This window comes from Mugil cephalus, chromosome 18 (assembly GCF_022458985.1).
Source record: "Mugil cephalus isolate CIBA_MC_2020 chromosome 18, CIBA_Mcephalus_1.1, whole genome shotgun sequence".
NCBI lineage: Eukaryota > Metazoa > Chordata > Actinopteri > Mugiliformes > Mugilidae > Mugil > Mugil cephalus.
In genome coordinates this window covers 6802553-6822690 of record NC_061787.1, presented here as the reverse complement: position 1 = coordinate 6822690, position 20138 = coordinate 6802553, and the positions used below count along the sequence as shown (strand labels likewise).

General features: G+C 43.1%; 2 protein-coding genes across 3 annotated transcripts; both read right to left on the bottom strand.

Moving 5' to 3' along the window:
* Positions 1-98: 98 nt before the first annotated feature.
* Positions 99-6789, bottom strand: zdhhc23b (zinc finger DHHC-type palmitoyltransferase 23b). 2 transcript variants are annotated; one of them, XM_047568734.1, is made up of 5 exons: positions 6670-6789; positions 4406-4568; positions 2845-3537; positions 2322-2489; positions 99-743 (listed from the first exon to the last, which is right to left on the bottom strand). In XM_047568734.1, exons 2-5 carry the CDS (start codon positions 4549-4551, stop codon positions 476-478), a joined length of 1275 nt encoding a protein of 424 aa, XP_047424690.1. In that variant the 5' UTR covers positions 4552-4568; positions 6670-6789; the 3' UTR covers positions 99-475. The 2 variants fall into 2 exon arrangements, with proteins under 2 accessions (XP_047424690.1, XP_047424691.1); XM_047568735.1 differs by having other exon boundaries at positions 597-743; positions 2703-3537.
* A 2267-nt stretch (positions 6790-9056) lies between these two features.
* gramd1c (GRAM domain containing 1c) lies at positions 9057-20071 on the bottom strand. The gene is made up of 19 exons (XM_047568188.1): positions 19831-20071; positions 19303-19516; positions 19082-19193; positions 18537-18660; positions 17653-17753; positions 16659-16754; positions 16472-16552; positions 13847-13965; positions 13613-13769; positions 13376-13535; positions 13128-13268; positions 12923-13041; positions 12401-12543; positions 12208-12311; positions 11667-11837; positions 11252-11318; positions 11042-11161; positions 10641-10746; positions 9057-10115 (listed from the first exon to the last, which is right to left on the bottom strand). Exons 2-19 carry the CDS (start codon positions 19317-19319, stop codon positions 10047-10049), a joined length of 2007 nt encoding a protein of 668 aa, XP_047424144.1. The 5' UTR covers positions 19320-19516; positions 19831-20071; the 3' UTR covers positions 9057-10046.
* Positions 20072-20138: the final 67 nt, after the last annotated feature.

The following is a 20138-nucleotide window of genomic DNA, read 5'->3' as shown; positions in this document are numbered from 1 at the left end:
CCAGTGAAGACAGAGTGAAGACGGTGTTTGTTGAGGATGAAGGAGGTACAGATGTGTCTGTGTATCCAGATGTTGCAGTTGATGCTGTGCTCATGTGAAAATGTTCCAATCAGTCGACTGGGCATTAATGCCGTTCATGTTTTTTTGCCATGTTCCACCAAGGCACTAAGATGTAGAGGAGACATAAGGGCAGTGTTCACGTCACAAGGAAGACGTCCAGTGTGAGGGAAATGTGTGACGGAGCAGATTCCAGTTGTGACTCACGTTAATGGCAGTGGATGCATCTTACCGGAGTTTGCAGTTGTTATTGCCAAGTGTCAAAGTTCGTGCAACTCCACGGCTGCACGTCAGAGCATAGCTGAACAATCCTGACAGCTCTCAGGTTTGCTGAAAACAGCAGAGGGCCATGCTGCCATCCAGTGGACGCGAACAGAACAGGAGTAGCCAGAAGTCTACGGGGTTGCGTAACAGCCCGTTACACCAGGTCCGCAGGGGAGGGGGGGTTCAGTTTGTCTCCCATGGTCATGAACTCAGACCAGTTGCCACGGAAACCCCGAGAGTAGACGCCGGTGTCCACGACGAGCCCCCAGTACGCGCTGCGGGCGGTCTTCTCTCGCAGGGCGACGCGCGCTTCGCGCTCGGTGACGTTGTAGCTCACATTAACGGCCTGTACGAGGAGAAGGTGGAGCAGCCCACAGGTCACGATGCTGCTGTACCACGCGCAGGTGAAACAAAGTGCAGTGCTGGAAAAAAAAAATAAAACAGTGCTCACACAGTCATAAAATCTTCAGTAAGGATCTTGTATGGTCATTTTTGGCAGTGGTGGCACAATACACGTTATGTTGGAAAAGGAATAACTGAGTGTAAATAGAAAATTTTTAAATACTGTGATCTATCCACACTGATATCCTTTGAAGTGACCTTTTACTTTTACAAATTCAAAGCACGAGAGCCATTCACAAACCTATTTTGAGTGTGAGATGCCTCCAGAACATATTAACTGCTTCCCTGTCATCGCTCTGAGCAGACACAGTGAGTTTATAGGCAGCGCTCCAAGACGCTCTTGAAACAGATTTAACTGAAACTTGAAACTCATTGAAAAACGTCACTTGGTTCCTGGAAAGATGTCAAAACGCCCCACAGTGTTTCAGCGAAGGCAGCTTCTGAGATATTTAAGGAAAGCAATTTTGCTCCTGCTCGGTGCTAAAAGCCCATCAATCTTTTCCCGTTTCCATGGACTCTCTATCTGAGACATTAGACAATTAGACATGCGATGTTGAACTCGTGTCTGTGCATTTTAAGCAGATTCTTGGGAATAAATTAACGCAGATCCTTACTTTCTCTGACTAATCGTGCATTCTGAAAACACATACTGACTCATATTAAATGCCTCCTGATGTACTGAGTGGGCAAGAAACCGTTTGCAGACGGTTTTGTAGCAGCTTTTCTAGATATTTCTACGACAAAGGGAAGGAAACACAACCCTCTGAATGTCTCTGTTTTTGCCGATAGTGTGAATAATTATCTAAAAGATGAAAAAATAATGTAAAAGAATAGTTTGGTGTAGTTTAGTTTGGAAAAATTATATGATCTATATGGTAAATCTCAAGCTAGCCCCAGCAACCAGCGAGCTCTTGTCTGCTGGTAATAAAATCTAATTATCAAAGCCCCTAAAGCCAATTAGTTATCATATTTTTCCTCGTTAGTTTAATCTGCACATAACTCAAGGCGTAAAAACTACAATTTGTGGCTTTACAGAAGCTTATGTTTCCCCTTTACAGTCCTTGAGCTAATATAAGCTAACCAGCTGACGCTTCATTCATTTCAGGCATACGGATAGAGGTATCCCCCTTTGTTTCAACAATAAAGTGAACGTGTGTATTCGGTGACAATATATCCACTGACATTAAATAGATAAAGGTGCTGTGCTGTGTGGGATAAACAACGATGATATCAGTCTGAAGCACTTGTTTGTTTTCAGACCTGATATACATTTTTCCCTTTATTCCCTTTCCAAGATTTGTTTGGGGATTTTACCTTCTCAGAACAGAAGGTCTCAAGATAAGAGGGTGTCACATGCCTCACAGATTGTTATTCCTCAGAGGCAAAGATGTGATTTTAGTCTCTGACAAAGAAAATTAAAATAAAAATCTCATTTTGTGAGAACTTGACCAGTTTCTGCACTTTATCTTAAGCGCTTAAACACAAAAGAAACGCTAATTAAATCAAGGCTTTCTCCTTTTATTTTGAAATGGCCTACAGACGTTATTAGATAATAAAGCTGCGTGTGTGCTGATTATGAATGTGTGCGTTCTTAGTACCTGTACTGGTCATAGACCCCCGGGCAGTACAATAAGGAGGTGAGGAGGTTTTGATGCGGACAAACACTCTGCAGCACCAGGCTGATGCCGTACAGCGACGTCGACAGGAAGAGGACCAGTGTGAGCAGGAAGCTGCGGTGGTTGGCTTGGCCCACACAGCTGTTTATCCTACCGCCGGCACGGACAAGAGAGGAGGAGACGCACAAACACACAAGTACACACACACACACACACACAAGCAGACAAAACATTGTACTGAGACCCAGGGGTTACACTACACTACACTACACACAGACATGCAGGAACACACACCAGCAACTATGTGACTTTATATGTTGAAACAACATACAAATACGGTCAAATGTGACAAAAAAAACACACCATTTGGTTTGAGTGGACAGCTCTGAACGAGACAGCGTCGTCTGTGTATAAAAGACACGCAGGTGGGGAAACAGGAGATGAGAAGACAAAGAGGAAGAAGCGGACTACAGTGCCGAGCGAGAGGCATTTTAATGGAACCCACCAGACACAGTGGTGGTCGAGACGCGGCACGCAGACGCCACAGATCCGACAATGTCCCGCCCTCGGGGGCCGCGCCACCCTACACGTCGGACACCAGTTCCTTCGGCCGCTTTCCTTCAGCTCCGCCTCCGCCCGCTCCGGCGACCCCGCCCGGTTGGCTACCGTCATAGTCACGTCCTGCCTCCCCCCGTTCAGGGAAGTGTCTCTGTCCGGCACGGGGCCGTAATACGTCACCGTGCTGTGGACGTCCTCTTTGCTCGGTCGCACCACGCCGGGTCCCTTCTTCTTGGTGTGAAAGAGAGCGAGCAGGGTGAGGACGACCCCTACACTTACCAACACCAGCTGACGCAGTCCAACATCCCCGCGGGGAAACACCTCCGTGACGAACAAGTAGTACATGTACCCCAAAGAGAAGATGGCGAGGCTGAGGAAGAAGAGCGTCTGTCCCTTCTTGCGGTGGGTGAAATAGTAGTACCACAGCACCAGGCCGGGCAGGGCGGTGAGAACCACCAGGCCCAGCAGGAAGTGGAAAGCAGCCAGGTGCAACAAGGCGGGGAGGAGAACAAGAGGAGGGATGATGGACAACTCCAGTTTTCTGGCTCCGCCCCACAGCCACGGCACACGGATGCGGTCGGAGACGACTGCAGCCACCTGCGACAGGGATTCAGGTTTCTGAGCCTCCCTCTTGAAAAACCTGACGGGGTGAAATGTTCAATCGTTTTATTTTCAGTCATAAACAACTCTTTGTAAACCTGTGTTTTCACTGAACCCATATAAACCATATTTTACAGCTTACGTTCCATTATTATAATTGTTGTATTATAATAAAAACATTAATGAGAACCATCTACTTTGCATTTAGATGTTTTACAGCTGGTTATCAGTGTCACCAACACCTGCAATATGCTGCTGTAAAAAGGGACTTATATTCAGTTTCCTGGCGATATTTTCAGCATTTTCAGCTTCTTAAAAAAACAATAATTTAATTTCTATAATTTGATGCCTACATGAAAAAAACTGGTTCTAAAATCTGTTTTTTTTTTTACGGAAAAGCCAGAGAGGTGTAGGTGTGATTCATGCTTTTGATGCATAATTTCATGGCAATGCACGAAATAATTGTCGGCGTATTTCTGTCTGTTTTATTATAGTGGACTAACCAACCATCAGACCAGTACTGTCATGGCTACGAACGATGGTATGAAGAGTGAAATGAAAAGATTTTATCTGTTTTGTACCATTGTAAATTTCTGTGAAGGTTCTCCATCACACATATCATGGTTTATATAAGAAAGCTAAAATAAGGCAACTGGACTTGAAGTTGCCTTCAATAAAGTGACTCCTTCAGTTCCGTAAATACAACATTTCTAAGTGTCTGTCTGTGGGTGGAATAAAACAAGCAATTTGAAGATGCCACTTTACACTTTTTGTGACAGACACTTGTTCTTTTGCTGGTTTTATCGTCAATTGATGAATAATTTGAAATAAAATATATACATCTACACATTTAGTTAATATGAAAATAATCCCAGTTTATGTCCCAACGTCAGTTGAATGTCTCTCACCTGTCACATGCATCATCCAGGTCCTCACAGTCACAGCAACAGGCGGCTACATGGCTGCGCTCGCCATGTCTGTTCACGTACTCGCAGCAGCACAAGGTCTCCTCCTCCTCCTCCTCCTTCAGCACCTTGTTGCCTCGCTTCTTCATGACAGAATACCTGCAGCCTGTCAGGTGTTAAATAAACCAAGTTAACTAGAACAGTCAATAACGTAATTTTGTGAGGGTTTGGGCTGTACACAAAGACAAAATATGTCTTAGTTCAATATATATGGCTAAAAATACCTCTAAAACCCCACTTTGCAGAATTTACTTTTGCATACTGCGGCTTACCGGCCATTTGCAGTGGAGTGGTTCCAACACACGCAACCACTGCAAAGCGTACCCTGTTCATTTGACCCTTTCCAGTCCACTTCCTGCCCTCGCATCTGTCACACATCTGTCATGCTTTAGTGATTTACAGCAAGTGGGTGTATTTATGTAGCACAGATGGATTTAAGCCGGGGTTAGGGCAGCGTCAGCATTTATAACGATGACAAAGTTGTCAGTTTGCCCTCAATCAGGCTGATGATTCCTGTGAACTGCAAAGTGGGATTAATCCTTCAACTGAGTTAAACCTCTCTCTGGGTGGGAGGGGGGTGTTGATGTGGTTTGAATGAGCCTCTGATTAGCAGTGAATCAAAGCGTGGCACAGTGTCCTACTATTACTAGTCAGCCAGTGGTTAAACTCATATGTTAATAAGGACATTGAGGTCACCAGCATCTACAGTAAAGAGAGGCCTCCTTTCAGACAACTGTGGGTCGGTTAAGGGCTCTTTGGTTTATATGTACTGATAATAATGAATGTGTGGTATCGCCAAAGAGCACATCTGCTCCCTGGAAGAAAAAAGAAAAGGAAAATAAAACACTAATACAGATGCAAGGATACATAATGTGACTGTGATGCTCTGCAGTTTTATGTTTGCGGTGTGTAGCATGTTTTCCTCACAGCAGCTGTAGGACATAAAAATGCTTTGGAGAGGAAAAGTTATTTTTATCTTTGAAATTTAATGCCTGATGGCTGATGCTATTTGGATGCATCTGTAGATGGAAATAAGAGAAAATCCCATTTTTGGAGCTGAAACGATCAGTTAATTGGAAAATGTGATGATTTGACGTTTCTTATTTTACTTTACTTTATATATACTTTTATATTCACACCATTCACTGGATAAAATCAGGTCTGAAAATATCAATCTGGGCTTTTGGAAACAATGATTGGGGGAAAAAAAATAGTGCCTTTCTGGAGTTTTCTGACTTTAAGCTAAACGCTAGCAAAGGATGTTTCAATCAAGATAGCGACTGAAGCCAAATGACAAGAACTATCTATCTGTCTATCTTCCCGACAGAACAAATAGGGGAGAAAAACCTCATGAGAGATGAGAGGAAATTAATACCATGTCCACATCTGTCTGTAGAATGTGGAGCTGGTAGCTTAGCATGAAGACTTTAAACTGAGGGAAATAGCAAATCTGTCTTTGTCCAAAAGTCATAAAATTCCCGTATTAGCGCATGTAAAGCTCAAAATATTATATTAATAATAATGTTATATGAAATTATACTGTTAGAAACAACCAGTGATGGTTTTATTCCATATATATGCAGTAACTTCCTGGTATCTTGTTGCTGGAGAGACGTTGCCAAGCAACCAACGGAAAAATTATATACAACTCGTTTAAAAGCAAAATTATTCTAAAAGCCATTTTTAACTTACTGAAACAACATTAATAAAAGAAGAATAACCATATGCTTGTTTAAAAAAAAAAAAAAGTTTTTTTTTTAGGCTTAGACTTATGCTAATAGGCTAACAAACTGTGGCTTCATACTTACAGACCTGAAAACGACATTGAACTACTCAAATGACAATAAAATAACCCTAATCCTAATTTTCCGTGATTAGTATAGAAAATATGAAAAAAATAAAAACAATTGCTTCAAAAACTATTATTTCTGGCGGCAACGCGCCTCTGTACTAGAGTAACACGTGATATTTTAGTGTTGATCGGTTAAAATGACAACTTTTCTTACACTAATACTTTGGTGTTTGTTTTAACTGTACAATAAAAGGACACGTGTGCTTCCTGGTATTTTTTTTGATTATTTAAAATCGTTTAGTAGTTGGCTTCGTTGCAGCCGGTTAAGTTAACCCACATAATCATCACAGCTGTCTGCGAGCTACTGCCAATCCAGCACCACACCCACACACACAACAAAGCGGCTTGAACATACCTGAACACCAGCCTGCTACATGCCGATGGTTCCCGGTAAATGTATTAAAACACAAACGATTTCCCCCCGTAAGCCACCGACCGACCGACCGACCGACCGACCGGGGCTTCTAAGCGGAAGTATTTTCCTTTTCGTCGGATCGATCCAAACATCGATAATATCTATACAAACGAAGGCATCGATACCAACCGATACCAACATAATGAGATCGATACTTAAATATAAGTTTCTTGCACGACTGAAGTGATAATTTTGTACACTTTCTTTATTTAAGAAATAAAACAGAAAGAAGTGCAATGTAAGGAGAGGTTTAGCTTCAGAACTGTACTGTAGTTTCCTGACTAAAAAAAAAAAGAGTTTGTTTTCATTTGTTCTCAAGTGATAATATGTGTTGTTTCAAAAACAAAAAAACTTTTATCGTGATAATAATAATATTAACTTTTTATAGCGTTATTAGTTTTTATAATAATACATTTCCATAGCGCGTGTCCTTGTTGGTGTTGGTATATGTTGGTATAGTACACAATGATCTTTACATTCACGTGGGGAGGAGAGTTGGAGATAAATGGACAGAAGGAAGGCAAACTAAGAATGATGGGGGAAAGACATGGTGAAAAGGTATATCTTCAGAGAATAAATTATTTTCTACTTTTCTATTTACTTTTTTAACTTTTTAAATTATAGGGTGAATTTTACTGATTAATAATCCAAAATACAAATCACAAAAACACTTAAAGGTTATAAAAATTCATTCAGATTCAGATTGATTCAGACTGATTATGCATCTGCTTTAATTAAAAATGATCGGTATCGGTATCGGTCATATTGGTCCTGTATTTACTTGATATCGGATTGATATCAAAATGTTGCTGTATCCCACGCTATTACTTTTCGTATCCGGTGTTTCTCGCGGTGACGCTCGGTGTGTCGCAGAGGTGGAGACTGGATGCCGGGTCCGGGTGTCCGGATCGACCAGGGGCTCCTCGGTGGGGATTAGTCCTGGTTCAGCCCTGGTTTGGAGAGGTTTCTTTCGGAGGCTCTGCAGCCAAACCCAGTCCCCTTATATTCTTATATAGACTTATATACAACCCCCACACCTGCTACAACACAACCATGCTATGTTTACAGCCCTTTATCTGCTTCAAGTTCAGGTCATTCATACAGGTAGAGACAGGGAATTAAACAAATTGAAATATGTCTTTGGGAAAAGTACATAGATGAAGTACAGGGTACTTAGGTAGGTTATGCAATATCAAAATGAACCTGTGTATTATTGTGTGAGTAAATTGGATATAACTAAGTAAATAGCTATGAGCCTCCTATTGGATAATTACTGCATGGGTTATTATCTTTCAGCTGGCAACATTATTATTGTTATTTAACCCCTAATGCGAAGAGTAGGTCATGATAAGATACTGCACACAATTAAGAGGCCCCAGGTAAGCTTTGATAAGCTAATAACAAGTTTATATCGTGTCTTATCTTGAAACGTAAAGTACACGCCTAGGCACGCTAGCCAAATAAATGCAGAACAAAATTCATATTATTTCTGAAATGTAGTAGAGTTTAAGTATCAAATAAACCTTGAAATGTTCTGTTTATCTAGGTTCCTTTAAGGAAAACGGTAAACCACAACAGAACATGTAATGAACGTAATAGGAATCAACCATTAAGAAATCTTTGCGCACATGGAGGGGCATACTATTCAGGCCAGAGAACTATGCCTTGAATAATAAATAAATAAATAAATAAGAAAAGGAAAGGGGCCTCAGGTAGTTGCCTTTTGTCATATTTTGCCATGACAAGCATAAACCTCCCTCAAACCCACGAACGCCCTGCAGCGAATTAACAACACTCCACCGCCTCCTCTTCTGTATGATGGATTTTGCTCATTTGGACTGCGCCAGGATCGCCATTATCAAGATCATATGTCATAAGGCCATAACAAAAGAAAGTAGAACATTTCCTCCAGGAACAAATGAGGACAGGGTGCTGGTCAATAATTAAACACTGTTTCTGTCGTGTTGGATTTCACCTGTGACAAAGGAACATTTGGCTTCGGTCCCATTCAATCATCCTCTTCGGTAACAGAATACACAGTCTGTGCAGCTTCTGCAAGCACATCCATGAAAAGACTTCAAATGAGACCGGTGTTGACTTGACCCTCTAAATTGTTTTGCCAGAAAAAACATTTGACTTCAACAGGTCAGCCGTGTAATTGGTCGTCTGGTCAATCAAAGCTGCCCCATCGGTCAATACAGACATGGAGAATTACGTTTCCGTTCGTTATATATCGAAATCTACTGGATTTAACAGAAGCTCTGCCAAGATAAATAATAGTAACACTTATAAAAAAAAAAAAAAAATTAGAAAAAAAAGGTGGAAAGTAGGAAGAATTTTCATTTATTAAAACAGTGCATGACAACATGTGTACAAAACAATGAGTAATAAACCCTTACTTGAAAATTTGTATGTACAGAATGTGAGGAACCAGCAGCTTAACAAACTTACACATTTGACTACAGTCTCGTCAAATTTAGAAAAAAAAGAAGAAGAAAAAATGTGTATCTAGTGTTGATAGACTGAGTTCACAGTACTCAAACAGTCTCATTGACCCGACACCTTCATTCAAACAACATCACCAACATCAATTGTACTTTTAAAGACCAGATTACACGTTTCAGTGTGTAAAAGAAATAGTGAATCCCTGATGATACATTTACGGCGGATACAGATCAAGCACGTCATGTCTTGTCCTCCTTCATTTACACACATTTATTTGGTAAAATATGTTACAAAACATCTCATCACTGTCTTCTGCACACCAGAGACACATGCGCGAGGACGTGACTCACTGATTCAAAAGGTCCTATTGAAAACAATACCATTAAAATAAAAGTGCAAAAAAAAAAAAAAAATTAAAATATGTGCAAATGAGAAGTTTTAAATAATATTGATTCACTTTCTCAAAACTGTTAAATGATTCCTGCAAATGTATTTACAATATCCCCCGTGGCACAGGGCTCATTAAACTATAATAAAGCAAGGTCAGGAAAGACGTCGCTGAAATCCAATGCCTCAATTTAAGAAAAGAGTGAGAAGAATAAGGAGTCGGCTGTGGGAGCTGACGATAGCACCCAACAGAAATCTAAGCTCTGATGTAACTCTGTCCTCCCAGCAGTCAGTCTGCGGTTTTAAAGAAAAAAACAACACCCCAGCACCTGATGCCTCACCGTGGGCTTTAGGAGGCTTAACCCCTGGCAACACACGGGCATGTTAGTGTTCTGGGGACGTCCGCATGGCAACATCCTGTGTGCACCAGACTTCCTGAGAGGCAGATCAGTCGTTTTTCCACTCCACAGGGCCCGGGAGTTGCATCACTGCGGTGCCGCCGTTCGATTGGCCATGGCAAAGTTCTGCTGCAGCAACACCAGGGAGCTGCGGAGCTGTGGAGAGAGGAGAAGAGAAAAACGGATTCAGCGGCCTGAACACCTGCTTCGGGCTTTTAAACCGTGGAGGTATGAATTTAATTGATGAAAGTTGTGACTGAAAACACCGCGTATGGGCGTCAACGTGCACCAGCAGGCAACAATATTCACCTTCCAGTGTCGATTTGATAAAAGTCGCGTATCATGGTTTAATCTGCCATGTCACATGGTTTATGTATAGTGCCGGACTATTTGCATGAAACTGTCAGCAGTATCTGCCCATCTACAGTTCCTCATTTAACCCACTAAAAAGTACCCAGTTGAGAAAATGATAAAAACTTCCTTAAACCCGGAGCTCAACCTGCTCTGCAGCTTGTTCGCTTGCGTGGCTCAGAGTTTCTCATCGCAAACCAACTCAGCCACTCAACCTTATAAAAATGAAAAGATGCAGCGTTGCACATTTAACTGTGGACGTCAGTCACGTTTTTTTTTTTTTTCATGTGCGCCACCTCCACAAATAGACCCCGAGCTCAAATAACCCACCTGTTCTAAAAGGTTAATGGAGTCCTGCAGCACAGTTTTTAGCAGGTGCAGGTCCTCTCTGGCTCCGTACCCCGGCCCCGGCTTCGGACCATATTCAGCAGCCAAGCTGTCAAACGACACAGACAGAAGACCGTTATTCATATTATTCATGTCGGTAAGCGTCTGATGTAAGATGTCTCTTACATAACCGTGTTCGCAGAGTCTGATAAAGAGCTAGTTTCAGCGCAGTGAGTCATTAGAGCAAGAGCTCTCATGTACGATATGTGGGCTGCGCAAATGCCAGACAAAAAAAAATGCCAGACAAAAATAAGGAGGAAGGCAGACTCCCTTCCTCCCGTCCTCACACACAAAACTTTCTATGAACAATGCTAAAGGCTGAAGAGTCGTTGTCGTCGTCTGACCTGGCCTCGCTCCTCTCCCTCATCCGATGCTTTGTGCTGAGGTACATGCGGTGCGCCACGTCCTCCATGGCCCACAGCTTGAAGAACAGCCCCAGGTTCAGCATCGTCAGAATCAGCAAGCTAAAAAAATCGAGGTAAGAAAAAAGGGTGTGGGCAAAAGAATTGTACGCAAAACAACCCATATCATGTGTTCTCAGGTTGTCGACTTACATCACACTCATCGCAGCCACTATCGAAGTAATAGTCCACCCGTACGGGCCTTTCATCTCTACGGGGCCTGAAATGCAACAGCACAGATCAATTAAATGCAACATTTTTCACACGTTTACAGCATTACAAGACATTTCCTGTCTGTTTTGCATGAATCTAAGATATAAATATTGCGATTATCTGAGTGTGTCCGAGGCAATGACCCAACAAGACAAAAAACAGCCCCACCTACAATGATGCCTGCAATTTCCAGTAGTGATAAGAGATGTGAGAGAGCTGGCTGCATTTAAATGAATCTTATTAGCCATTACACTTAGTTCATTACTCACACTTATATATAAAATCAGAAAACCTTAACCAAGTAGCATTTTGCATTTTCAAAAACATGAATCTATCTCTTTAAAGTCGCCTGTACCCATTTTGCCATCTCTGTGCTGATCAGGGTCTTGGCCGTACTGCTTGCTGGGCTTGATGTGCTCCGGCAGAGTCCGGCTGTAAGTTCGCCTCCGCCTCCGGAGGCCACCCATTTTACCCGACTCTCCCCCGCCTTGGTTCATCTCCGCTTCCTCCTCCAGCAGCTCTGCCTCTGTGTAGTATCATCACACACACAAATATGGGTCAGAAATAAAGGAAGAACACGGTCAACCCAGCAGAAAATGTACAAGAAAGGAAAGCGTGTCCGCTTCGAGGGAAACGAGAAACCTTTTAAGAATGCATGAAGCTTAATGCATTTCGCTCCTAAAATAAAGCAACTTCGGTTTGAGTCAGGCTGGCAGTATACCCTCATATACTCCCCTTCTGCTTATTGCAAGTGCTAATGTAACATGATTCCCTGCTGTGTGTTGGAGGAAACAGTTTATATCAGATCAGATAAAATAAATCACAGGCTAAGGAAAGAAGACAAAGAAGCGCTCTCTTCTGCCTCCACGGCGGTGCAGACGAGGCTTTCTGCTCACCCAGCTGTCTGAAATAATCTTGTATGCCGCTCCACGAGTTTTTGGTGATGAAGGACTTGACCAGTCCCCACGGCTGCTTCTTGTACTTCACGTCGGTGTACACCCTGAAGGCACATAACATGTTTCCAGCTCCAGACAATCGTGACAAGAAAAGTCGAAAGATTAAAAACAAAACAAATAAAAAACACCTCACCTGAGTCGACACTTCTTCTTCGAGTTACTAATGATGTAGTACCGGTTTTGAGTGTAGAAGTAATCGTGATAGGGAACGTCGTGTGTGTACACCTCTGAGTCCACGAGGTAATACTGGCCATCCCTGGATTCTTTGTACAGCGTCTGAGAGACAAATTAAGCCCAAATAAATGAGAAGTAATTCACACAAAAACCTGTTTACTGTTTATCTGTATTTGCTGTGTTTCCATTACCCCAATGGAAACGCCTACATGTCAAAAAACCTCTCAAATATCTAAAGCTTAAACTTTTTTTACACTCTCATGAGGTGGTTTTTCAGATGCATCAATATAAAAGTTTATCGCAAAAGCGCAAGCGAGAATTTAAGAGAATCATCAGATATCGCAAAACAAGACTTTACAAGAGTCACAGCTCATTCGCAAAACACCTTTCAACGGAAGCACTACAAAGAACTTTATTGAAATTACAGAAACATTGCTGTATTTTGCAAAAAACTGTAACGAAAAGCTGCTATTGACGGTACCTGGTTCTCTGTGGCGGTGGAGAACTTCCCAATCAGAGGGTTGGTGATGGTTATTGTGTAGTTCAGACTCCGCTTCCTGTTTCCAGAGGCGTCCTTCTGCCATGGAGTAAAGCTGGAATCTGGTGACGTACAAGGCAACCTTGATTGGTCTGAACTGATGAACAGGTTTTTAGGAATGACTCAAAAAAGAATAAAAAGGGCTTACTGGTCATCTTGCGGATGTTCATAAACCTGCGGATGAAGTCGGAGTCCGTGAAGAGCAGATCGAACATTTTGCTGGCGCTGATGTGGAAAACTTTGTTGAGGTACAGTCGACCCGCCGCCTGGGAGGGACTGTCTCGCTCGTCTGATGAGGCGAAAAGGAAAGAGGGAGAGAAAAAAAAAAAAAAACGTCAAAAACAGGAAACGCACAAGCTCAAGCATCGTCCAGTTCATCTCGCTTGCGTCCGTCACCTTCCTCCACGCTTTCAGAGCCGCTCTGCTCGGACACGCCATTCTCGTTGGCGTTGAGATCAAGAGATAGAGAGGAGCGCTTGGAAACCCGTTCTGGGGCGAGGCGGTCCAGAGAAGGAGCAGGACTGCGCCGCTGGGAGAGTGTGATGCGGGAGTCATCCTGCACAGAGGAGATCGAATAACTGTCGTAAAAGTTTACACAAGTCACACGGTGAAAAACAAAAACAACAATAATACCATAATGGGTGAGTTCTGGGAGCTGAGAGGAGAAGGTAAGTCCTCCTCCTGAGGTGTGGATGCCTCTAGGGGCCGATTCTCCATCCCGGGTAAACGAAGGGAGTGAGGCCGCTCGTTTCTCACGAGACCTTCATCGCCGCCGGGCCTCGCCGTCAGGCTGCAGACAAACAACCCGGTGAATACAACACATTATATTACATAACGCAGGTAAGTTGAGAGCAAGGGCGAGCTTACCTGGTCTGCGCGCTTGATTCTGCTGATATTTGTAAACTCTCCATCTCGTCATGGTTCAGGCCCAGATCATGCCCATAGTGCTGCTTAACCATCTGCCACAACTCCGCACAGGTCAGATGCTGAAAGGCAGGGACACAAAATAAATAAATAAACACATAAAAAAGGCATGAAGTTATGGAAAAAGTCAAGGCTCCTTGAGTTGAAATGTGCACCTGCGGACGTGCTGCTGCACAGTGTGATTTTATTTTGGCAGATATGAAACAAAACCTGGAAACGTTCAACCTCCACCTGACAGCCTTATCTCCACGGGTGACAACCTGTAGACCTAGTTTCTCTCACCCTTAGATACTCATCTTACGTTTCTGTGTTAACCCTCCACAGCCAGGACTAGTCCACAAAAACTAGATGTGTTAACTTTATTTTAAGGACTATGTTTTTTTTTAACCACTTTTCTAGGCTGGATTTGCCGAGAGGAAATGGTTTTCTATAAAATACGAGTTTGAAAGCAAGATGTAGCAAAACATTTAAAAAATAAAAATAAAAACAACAACAAAAAAGACGGTATTATCGTCGGTCTGTTTATTCCGAAGGGGATTTTAAACGCCTTTTGCCGCATGGCGTCTAAAGTTCTAGTCTTCCCAGAAATCGCCATATAAAAAAAGTTTAGGATCAATTCACTAAGCGTCGACTTACGTGTCACGAAGACTTATCCCGGCAGCTGTGGGCAGTAACTGGCTGTCAAACTGTGTGATCTGTAACCTGGACGCGCCGCGCACTCACATTCAGGAAGTCCTGGATTTCAAGGAGTCCAGGGGTGTAAAGACGCGCCGCCCACAACCACGCCGATCAAAGGTAAATAAAAGCTAGTTATTCCTGTCGGATAAAGTCCGTCTATCCCGCTTTCCACGCTCCCTCGCGAGCTGCTTAGATTCCGATGTGAACACGCACATCACAGTTTCAGCTTCGACTCAAGCGCGAAGAGCGCACCGCGCGGTTAGTGGCAGGTCTTTCAATGCAAATCAGCCCTCACGGCCACACCTGGAGAGGTCAATGAACTTTTTTTTTTTGTTGTTTTCGTACAGGTGTTTATGCCCCAGGTCTCTCCAGACTTTGTCGCTGAGGGAATGGCTGCCATAGCGCCTGTATACAAATAGTGACTATAGGCAGAGCTCCCATTTTAAAGGTGAAAGTCCATGTTGACAGAGTAAGCATGTTAATCATGTTTAAAACTGATGATATTACTCCAAAGCCAAGTATGAATTTGGCAATATTCTGTAATCCACTTCCATCCGCTGCTGGATTGAAATCATTTGGAGTGTAATGCTGCAATCCTTTTCCTGTTTTTAGCCTTAGTCATCAACGAGATAAATATATACATTTCACAGCCACATCAGGAGTTAAACCTTTTACACTTTAAGTACTGATTCATAAAATGACATTTCGACTTCTAAGGTCTGGACACAACAAACCGCCATCAAAGAGCAACCGGCGAATGTCTCTGGGCTAAAATGTTGCTCTTGAACACACCACAAAAACAACAGCTTGCAACAAGAATCCAACTAAGACACAAACCCAGGGTTATATCAGCTGACATAACACACACTGACCCGCGGCATCGCCAGACAGCAAACCGTTGGCTCGCGGTGTCACGGCCGTTACTGCGCTTTAAGTTTGTGTAAACTTTATTTTTAATATATATTCCAGCCTACAGTGCTTACATTTCAGTTCAGCTAATATTTACTCAAACATCAGCTGTGTTCAAGATGTTTTTGTCTGTTTGTTCAGTTTAACCCACGACTTCCAAAGTTTTCAGTGAACTTTTGTCTTGAATCCACTGAACATTTTACACGATCTGCATGTTTTATTGTTTTTGTTTTTTAATTTTTTTTTAAGTGAGCTCACTTTTTCGCATCTCACCACATCCCTGACATACACCAATCAGGCATAACATTATGACCACCTTCCTAATATTGTGCAGGTCTCCCTCGTGCCTCCAAAATGGTTGCGACTCATCAGAGGATGGACAGGGGCCTTCTGAGGGTGAAGCAATTTATTTGTCCTGTGGCGTCTGGCAGCAGGATAGTAGGGGGGGTCTTTGGGTCCTATAGGTTAAGGGGAGGGGCCTCTGCGGATCATCCCTCTGATACTCTGGGATCTAGTGAATTCGGAGGCCAGGTCAACACCTTGTGCTGTTCTGTTGCCAGATTGGTGTTCGTGTGTGTAGGTAAACTATTCTTAGCGTGTGGAACAGCAAACAAAAGCTTGTGTCTGTTGGACTTGTGAGCAAAAACCCCGCTGCTGGGTGCAGATCTTTACCCTGCAAGCAATGGCAGACTAGCACTGATAAACGGGAAGGGAAGACAGTCTATGATCGGGGCAGTGTGACGTGTCCTCTGCACCGATAAGATAAGTGCTGTGAAACAGGTTAAAGTCACAGACCCGCTGGTGCTCTGGGAGGATCTGAGGACAGCAGTGAAGGTAGGTACAGAACAGTTTATATTGTTGAGAGCAGCTTCTGATACAGTAGTTCATTACTCTTACGTGGAGCATGAACATTGAACCAAATGAGGAAAAGTTCAGATGTGCCGTGAGAGGAGACGGCAGGTGGGTGGAGCAGCGCCTTACCTTCTCCAACAGAACGTTTTGCCACATTCGGAAAATGCCCTGATAGCTTTTCTCTCTTGCCGAGAAGGAAGTGAAGAACAACTGGAAGGGGGTGAAGGTGCAAAGAGAGAGAGACGGCGCGTGAATGAATTGCGTGGACAAGCGCGCGTCAAAGGTGGAACGAGCGGCCGCGGGTCGAGGCAGGTACCTTCTCTGCGGCTGTGCAGATCTGGATGGCGTTGGGGATCAGCCGAGCCGTTTTCTCCCTCGTCATGGTTGTGATGTCTTTGAGATTCAGTGTGATCTAAAATGGAAAGGGGCGACGGTCACAAAGCATGCCAATCAAACGAGGATTCAAGGAAATCAGGAGCTACTTTATGATGAACCTTGCAGCGAGAAGCTGCCGCAAGCAATTAGCGCATGTTGTAATGTTGGAATTGCATTTTTTATTTGCATCTTTCCTTTAATATACTACAGTATGTAAAACTCTAAAACATTCACACACATCTTCTTAATGTGTTCGATTAGTTTTTTTTAAAATACATATAAAAAAACTTTTTTTTAAGTTAAATAATAATTATAAAGATAAGCCATAACATTATGACTACCTGCCTAACACTATGCAGGTCTCCCTTTTGCAGCTGAAACAGTCCAGATCCAACAAGTCATGGACTCCACTAGACCTCTCAAAGTTAGAAGCAGATTTTATAAATACTGCAAGTTGCACGGACTCTTTTGTCCAGCACGTCCCACAGGCGCTCGACTGGACCAAAGTCTTGGGAATTTAGAGACAAAGTCCGGACTTTGAAGCATCAACCCGCCTCCATCGGCATGTCCTCTTTCCTGTAGTGAAGTTTGGTGCCACGTGCTCCAAAGCTGAGCGACACACATGCACCTGGCTGTCCGTGTGACGTAATAAAAGAAAATGGGATTCATGAGACCAAGCCTCCTCCTTCCATTGCTCCGTGGTCCAGTTGTGATGGTCACATGACCGTGGTAGGAGCTTTCAGCAGGGGACAGAGTATTAGTATGGTCACCCTGTTTGGTCTCTGGCTAAAACATCTCACGATTAGAAGATAATCAGAGACGCCTGTCAGTAGTCACAAGGTGTTTTCGTGCATATTTTGGAGATGCATGTGTGTCTGTGGTTACATGTTCACCCTCCTCCTTCTCCTCCTTCTTATACTCCACAGTCGTCTTACCTTCGTTCCACGAAACACATTACTGTAGAAGCACACCCAGTTTTCTGAGAGGTAGAGGCGTCCCTGAAGGAGTATGTCCCTCTGGAGGGCGCACGGATAGTCTGAGGAAAAACAAGTTACGTGTGATTGTACCACAAATTTTCTTTTTTTTTTTTTTAAGCATATTTCAGTTCAATGTGAGTACAAATAAAAAGTAAGTCATTAGAAGGTTTAAGGTTAATAATAAATAATTAAAGCAGAGAAAGTTTCCATAGAACATTTTATAACTTTTTAGGACGTGAGGCTGGAGAATGTTTGACTTGCAGGAGTAGAAAAAAAAAAAAACAAAGAAAAAAAAACACGAAACCGCTACGGGAAACGCATTTAATTAGTTACACAAGAACTTTTGCTGCTCAGACTGCAGATTTTCACAGAGAAAAGACAGAAAGTTTTAATCCAATCTTCTTGCACTAGCTACAAACTTGGTCAAAGCTTCAAAATATGATGTAAATTTTCTTTTTTGAGTCTATTCATCTGCATGGACATGAGCATAACTTTTAGTGGAGCTGACTTAACACGCCGGGTGTCGGCTAAGATGATCCCTTTTAAGTCTCTCAAATTCACCACCTGCATTATGCTGACTTGCACAATGACCTGCCCGCATAACATAATTCCTGATTTCCACATCACGCAACAGTGCAGTTGCAAAAACAGTAAGAGGGAGCCTTTATATTAACTGGTGCAAAAGCAAGTAGGCACAGGACACGTGTGACATGAGGATCAGTGTTTCAAAATACACAAGAAATGTCTAATATTCTAGATGTTTGATGAAAAGGACTGACTATCAGCAAAAGAAGTTCAACATTTTCTGTAGGGAACCATGAAAAGGAGTCTTTGTAACTCACCCACTAGGAGTATCTCCGTTTCAGGCACCTCCTTGAACAACTTCTTAAACTCCTCAAACCTCTGTTTGTAGTTGGGCAGAGGAGTCTGAGGCGCCGCCAGACACTGTCCCTGAGGATCGGAGCTCTGACGGAGGAGATGTGAGCGTTACTGACGCAGAGACACTAATGCAGCCTCTGCAGCTCCGCTCTGCGTGTTAAACTCGAGCCTGACCACACGTAAAGGATGTCTCCCGTGAGTCTGAGCAAACGATAAACAGCCTCAGAGGCCTTTGGGGCTTTGCATCAGGGAAGCAACAGAAATCCCACTTGTGCGGGTGGGAAACGCATTGTAACGAGCCTGAGCCACAAGAGGGCAGTGATGGATCCTTCAAGTTTACTTTAAGCCACACAACTGCTGCTTCAGCGTTGAGACGTGTAAATAAAATATGACAAACTGAATAAAAAAAAAGTCCTAAACTGAAACACATGTGCAAGATATAAAAACAAACTCAGGGACATTACAACAGCTTTGAATCAGGTGTAGCACCAGTGTTGAGTTTTCTTACATCTTCTTCATTAGAGCTCCACATTTGTTCACCTAATGATGTGGTGTCATCTGTTATGTCATCACTGCCCACTACTGACGGGATGGATACCTCGTCCATCTGCTCTTCGGTTCTGTACAGATTAAAAAAAAAAAAAAAAAAAAAAAAAAGAATGTCATGTCATTATGACATTGCAACTGTGCAAACATCACTTTAAAGGCAAGTGAAAAATATACATTTACACTTTACTGGCGTCCATGGGAAGAGCAGAAGTAGGAAGAGACCAATTTCGTAGAGCTCTTTAAAGCCCTGCGGTGAAAGTCATCAAACAGGGCTATCCAGTAGCTCCACACGGTAAGTCATTGTGTCTGCAACAGAACTGGTTTGCCGGGAGAGCTAAATCGAGGATGTGTGATCATTCCAGACGACGTGTTGAACTCGTGACTTTAGTATCGCCTAAAGAACAAATTTGTGGAACAAGTTCAAACAAATCGAGCAAAAAACGATCCCAACACTTCACTCCTGCTTTTCTGTTTGCTGTTACATTAAGCCGAGTGACACCAACTATCAGGTGGCATGGCTGTCAAGTGTTGTCTAAAAAAAACAAAAAAACAACAGAAGTTTGCCTTCTGATGTGTGAACCCGTGCGCTGTTATCAAACACGCGCTCCCGTGGCTGATTTTACGCACGGCGCCATTAACGCACAAACGTGCTCGATTACGTCTATATGCGGCTTAACAGAGTCAAAACTTATGCTGGCGGCCACTTACCTGACGCAGTGCGGACCCAGGATTTCTGTTTAGTGGATGGGCTCAAGGTTAAAAAATGAATAAATTAATAAATTAATCCAACGAAAGGAGCGTTTGTTCCACGCAGCGGCGGAGCGGATTTAAACGCGCCGTTCGCCCGCCTTGCTACAGGTGCATCTCATCCGACCACGGAAACATACCTTAAGGGAGTCGTCACCTCACTGATGACGCTCATTGGCCTCCACAGGACCAGTTAAAGGCTGCAAATTGACCTCCCTTCATTTATTCAGGATTCCTCTCGAGGCGTCAAATTAAAGTTACGTGTCATG

Bases quoted from the DNA above. Each gene is read 5' to 3' on its own strand.
- gramd1c (XM_047568188.1), bottom strand. The intron at 16,755-17,652 runs GTAAGACGACTG...TTTCCATTTTAG, and splicing joins ATGTGTTTCGTGGAACGAAG to ATCACACTGAATCTCAAAGA. The intron at 11,838-12,207 runs GTGAGCAGAAAG...GATACTACACAG, and splicing joins AGATTATTTCAGACAGCTGG to AGGCAGAGCTGCTGGAGGAG.
- zdhhc23b (XM_047568734.1), bottom strand. From the start codon at position 4,551: ATGAAGAAGCGAGGCAACAAGGTGCTGAAGGAGGAGGAGGAGGAGGAG. The intron at 3,538-4,405 runs GTGAGAGACATT...TCACCCCGTCAG, and splicing joins CTGGATGATGCATGTGACAG to GTTTTTCAAGAGGGAGGCTC. The intron at 2,490-2,844 runs GTGGGTTCCATT...TGCCGGCGGTAG, and splicing joins CTCGACCACCACTGTGTCTG to GATAAACAGCTGTGTGGGCC.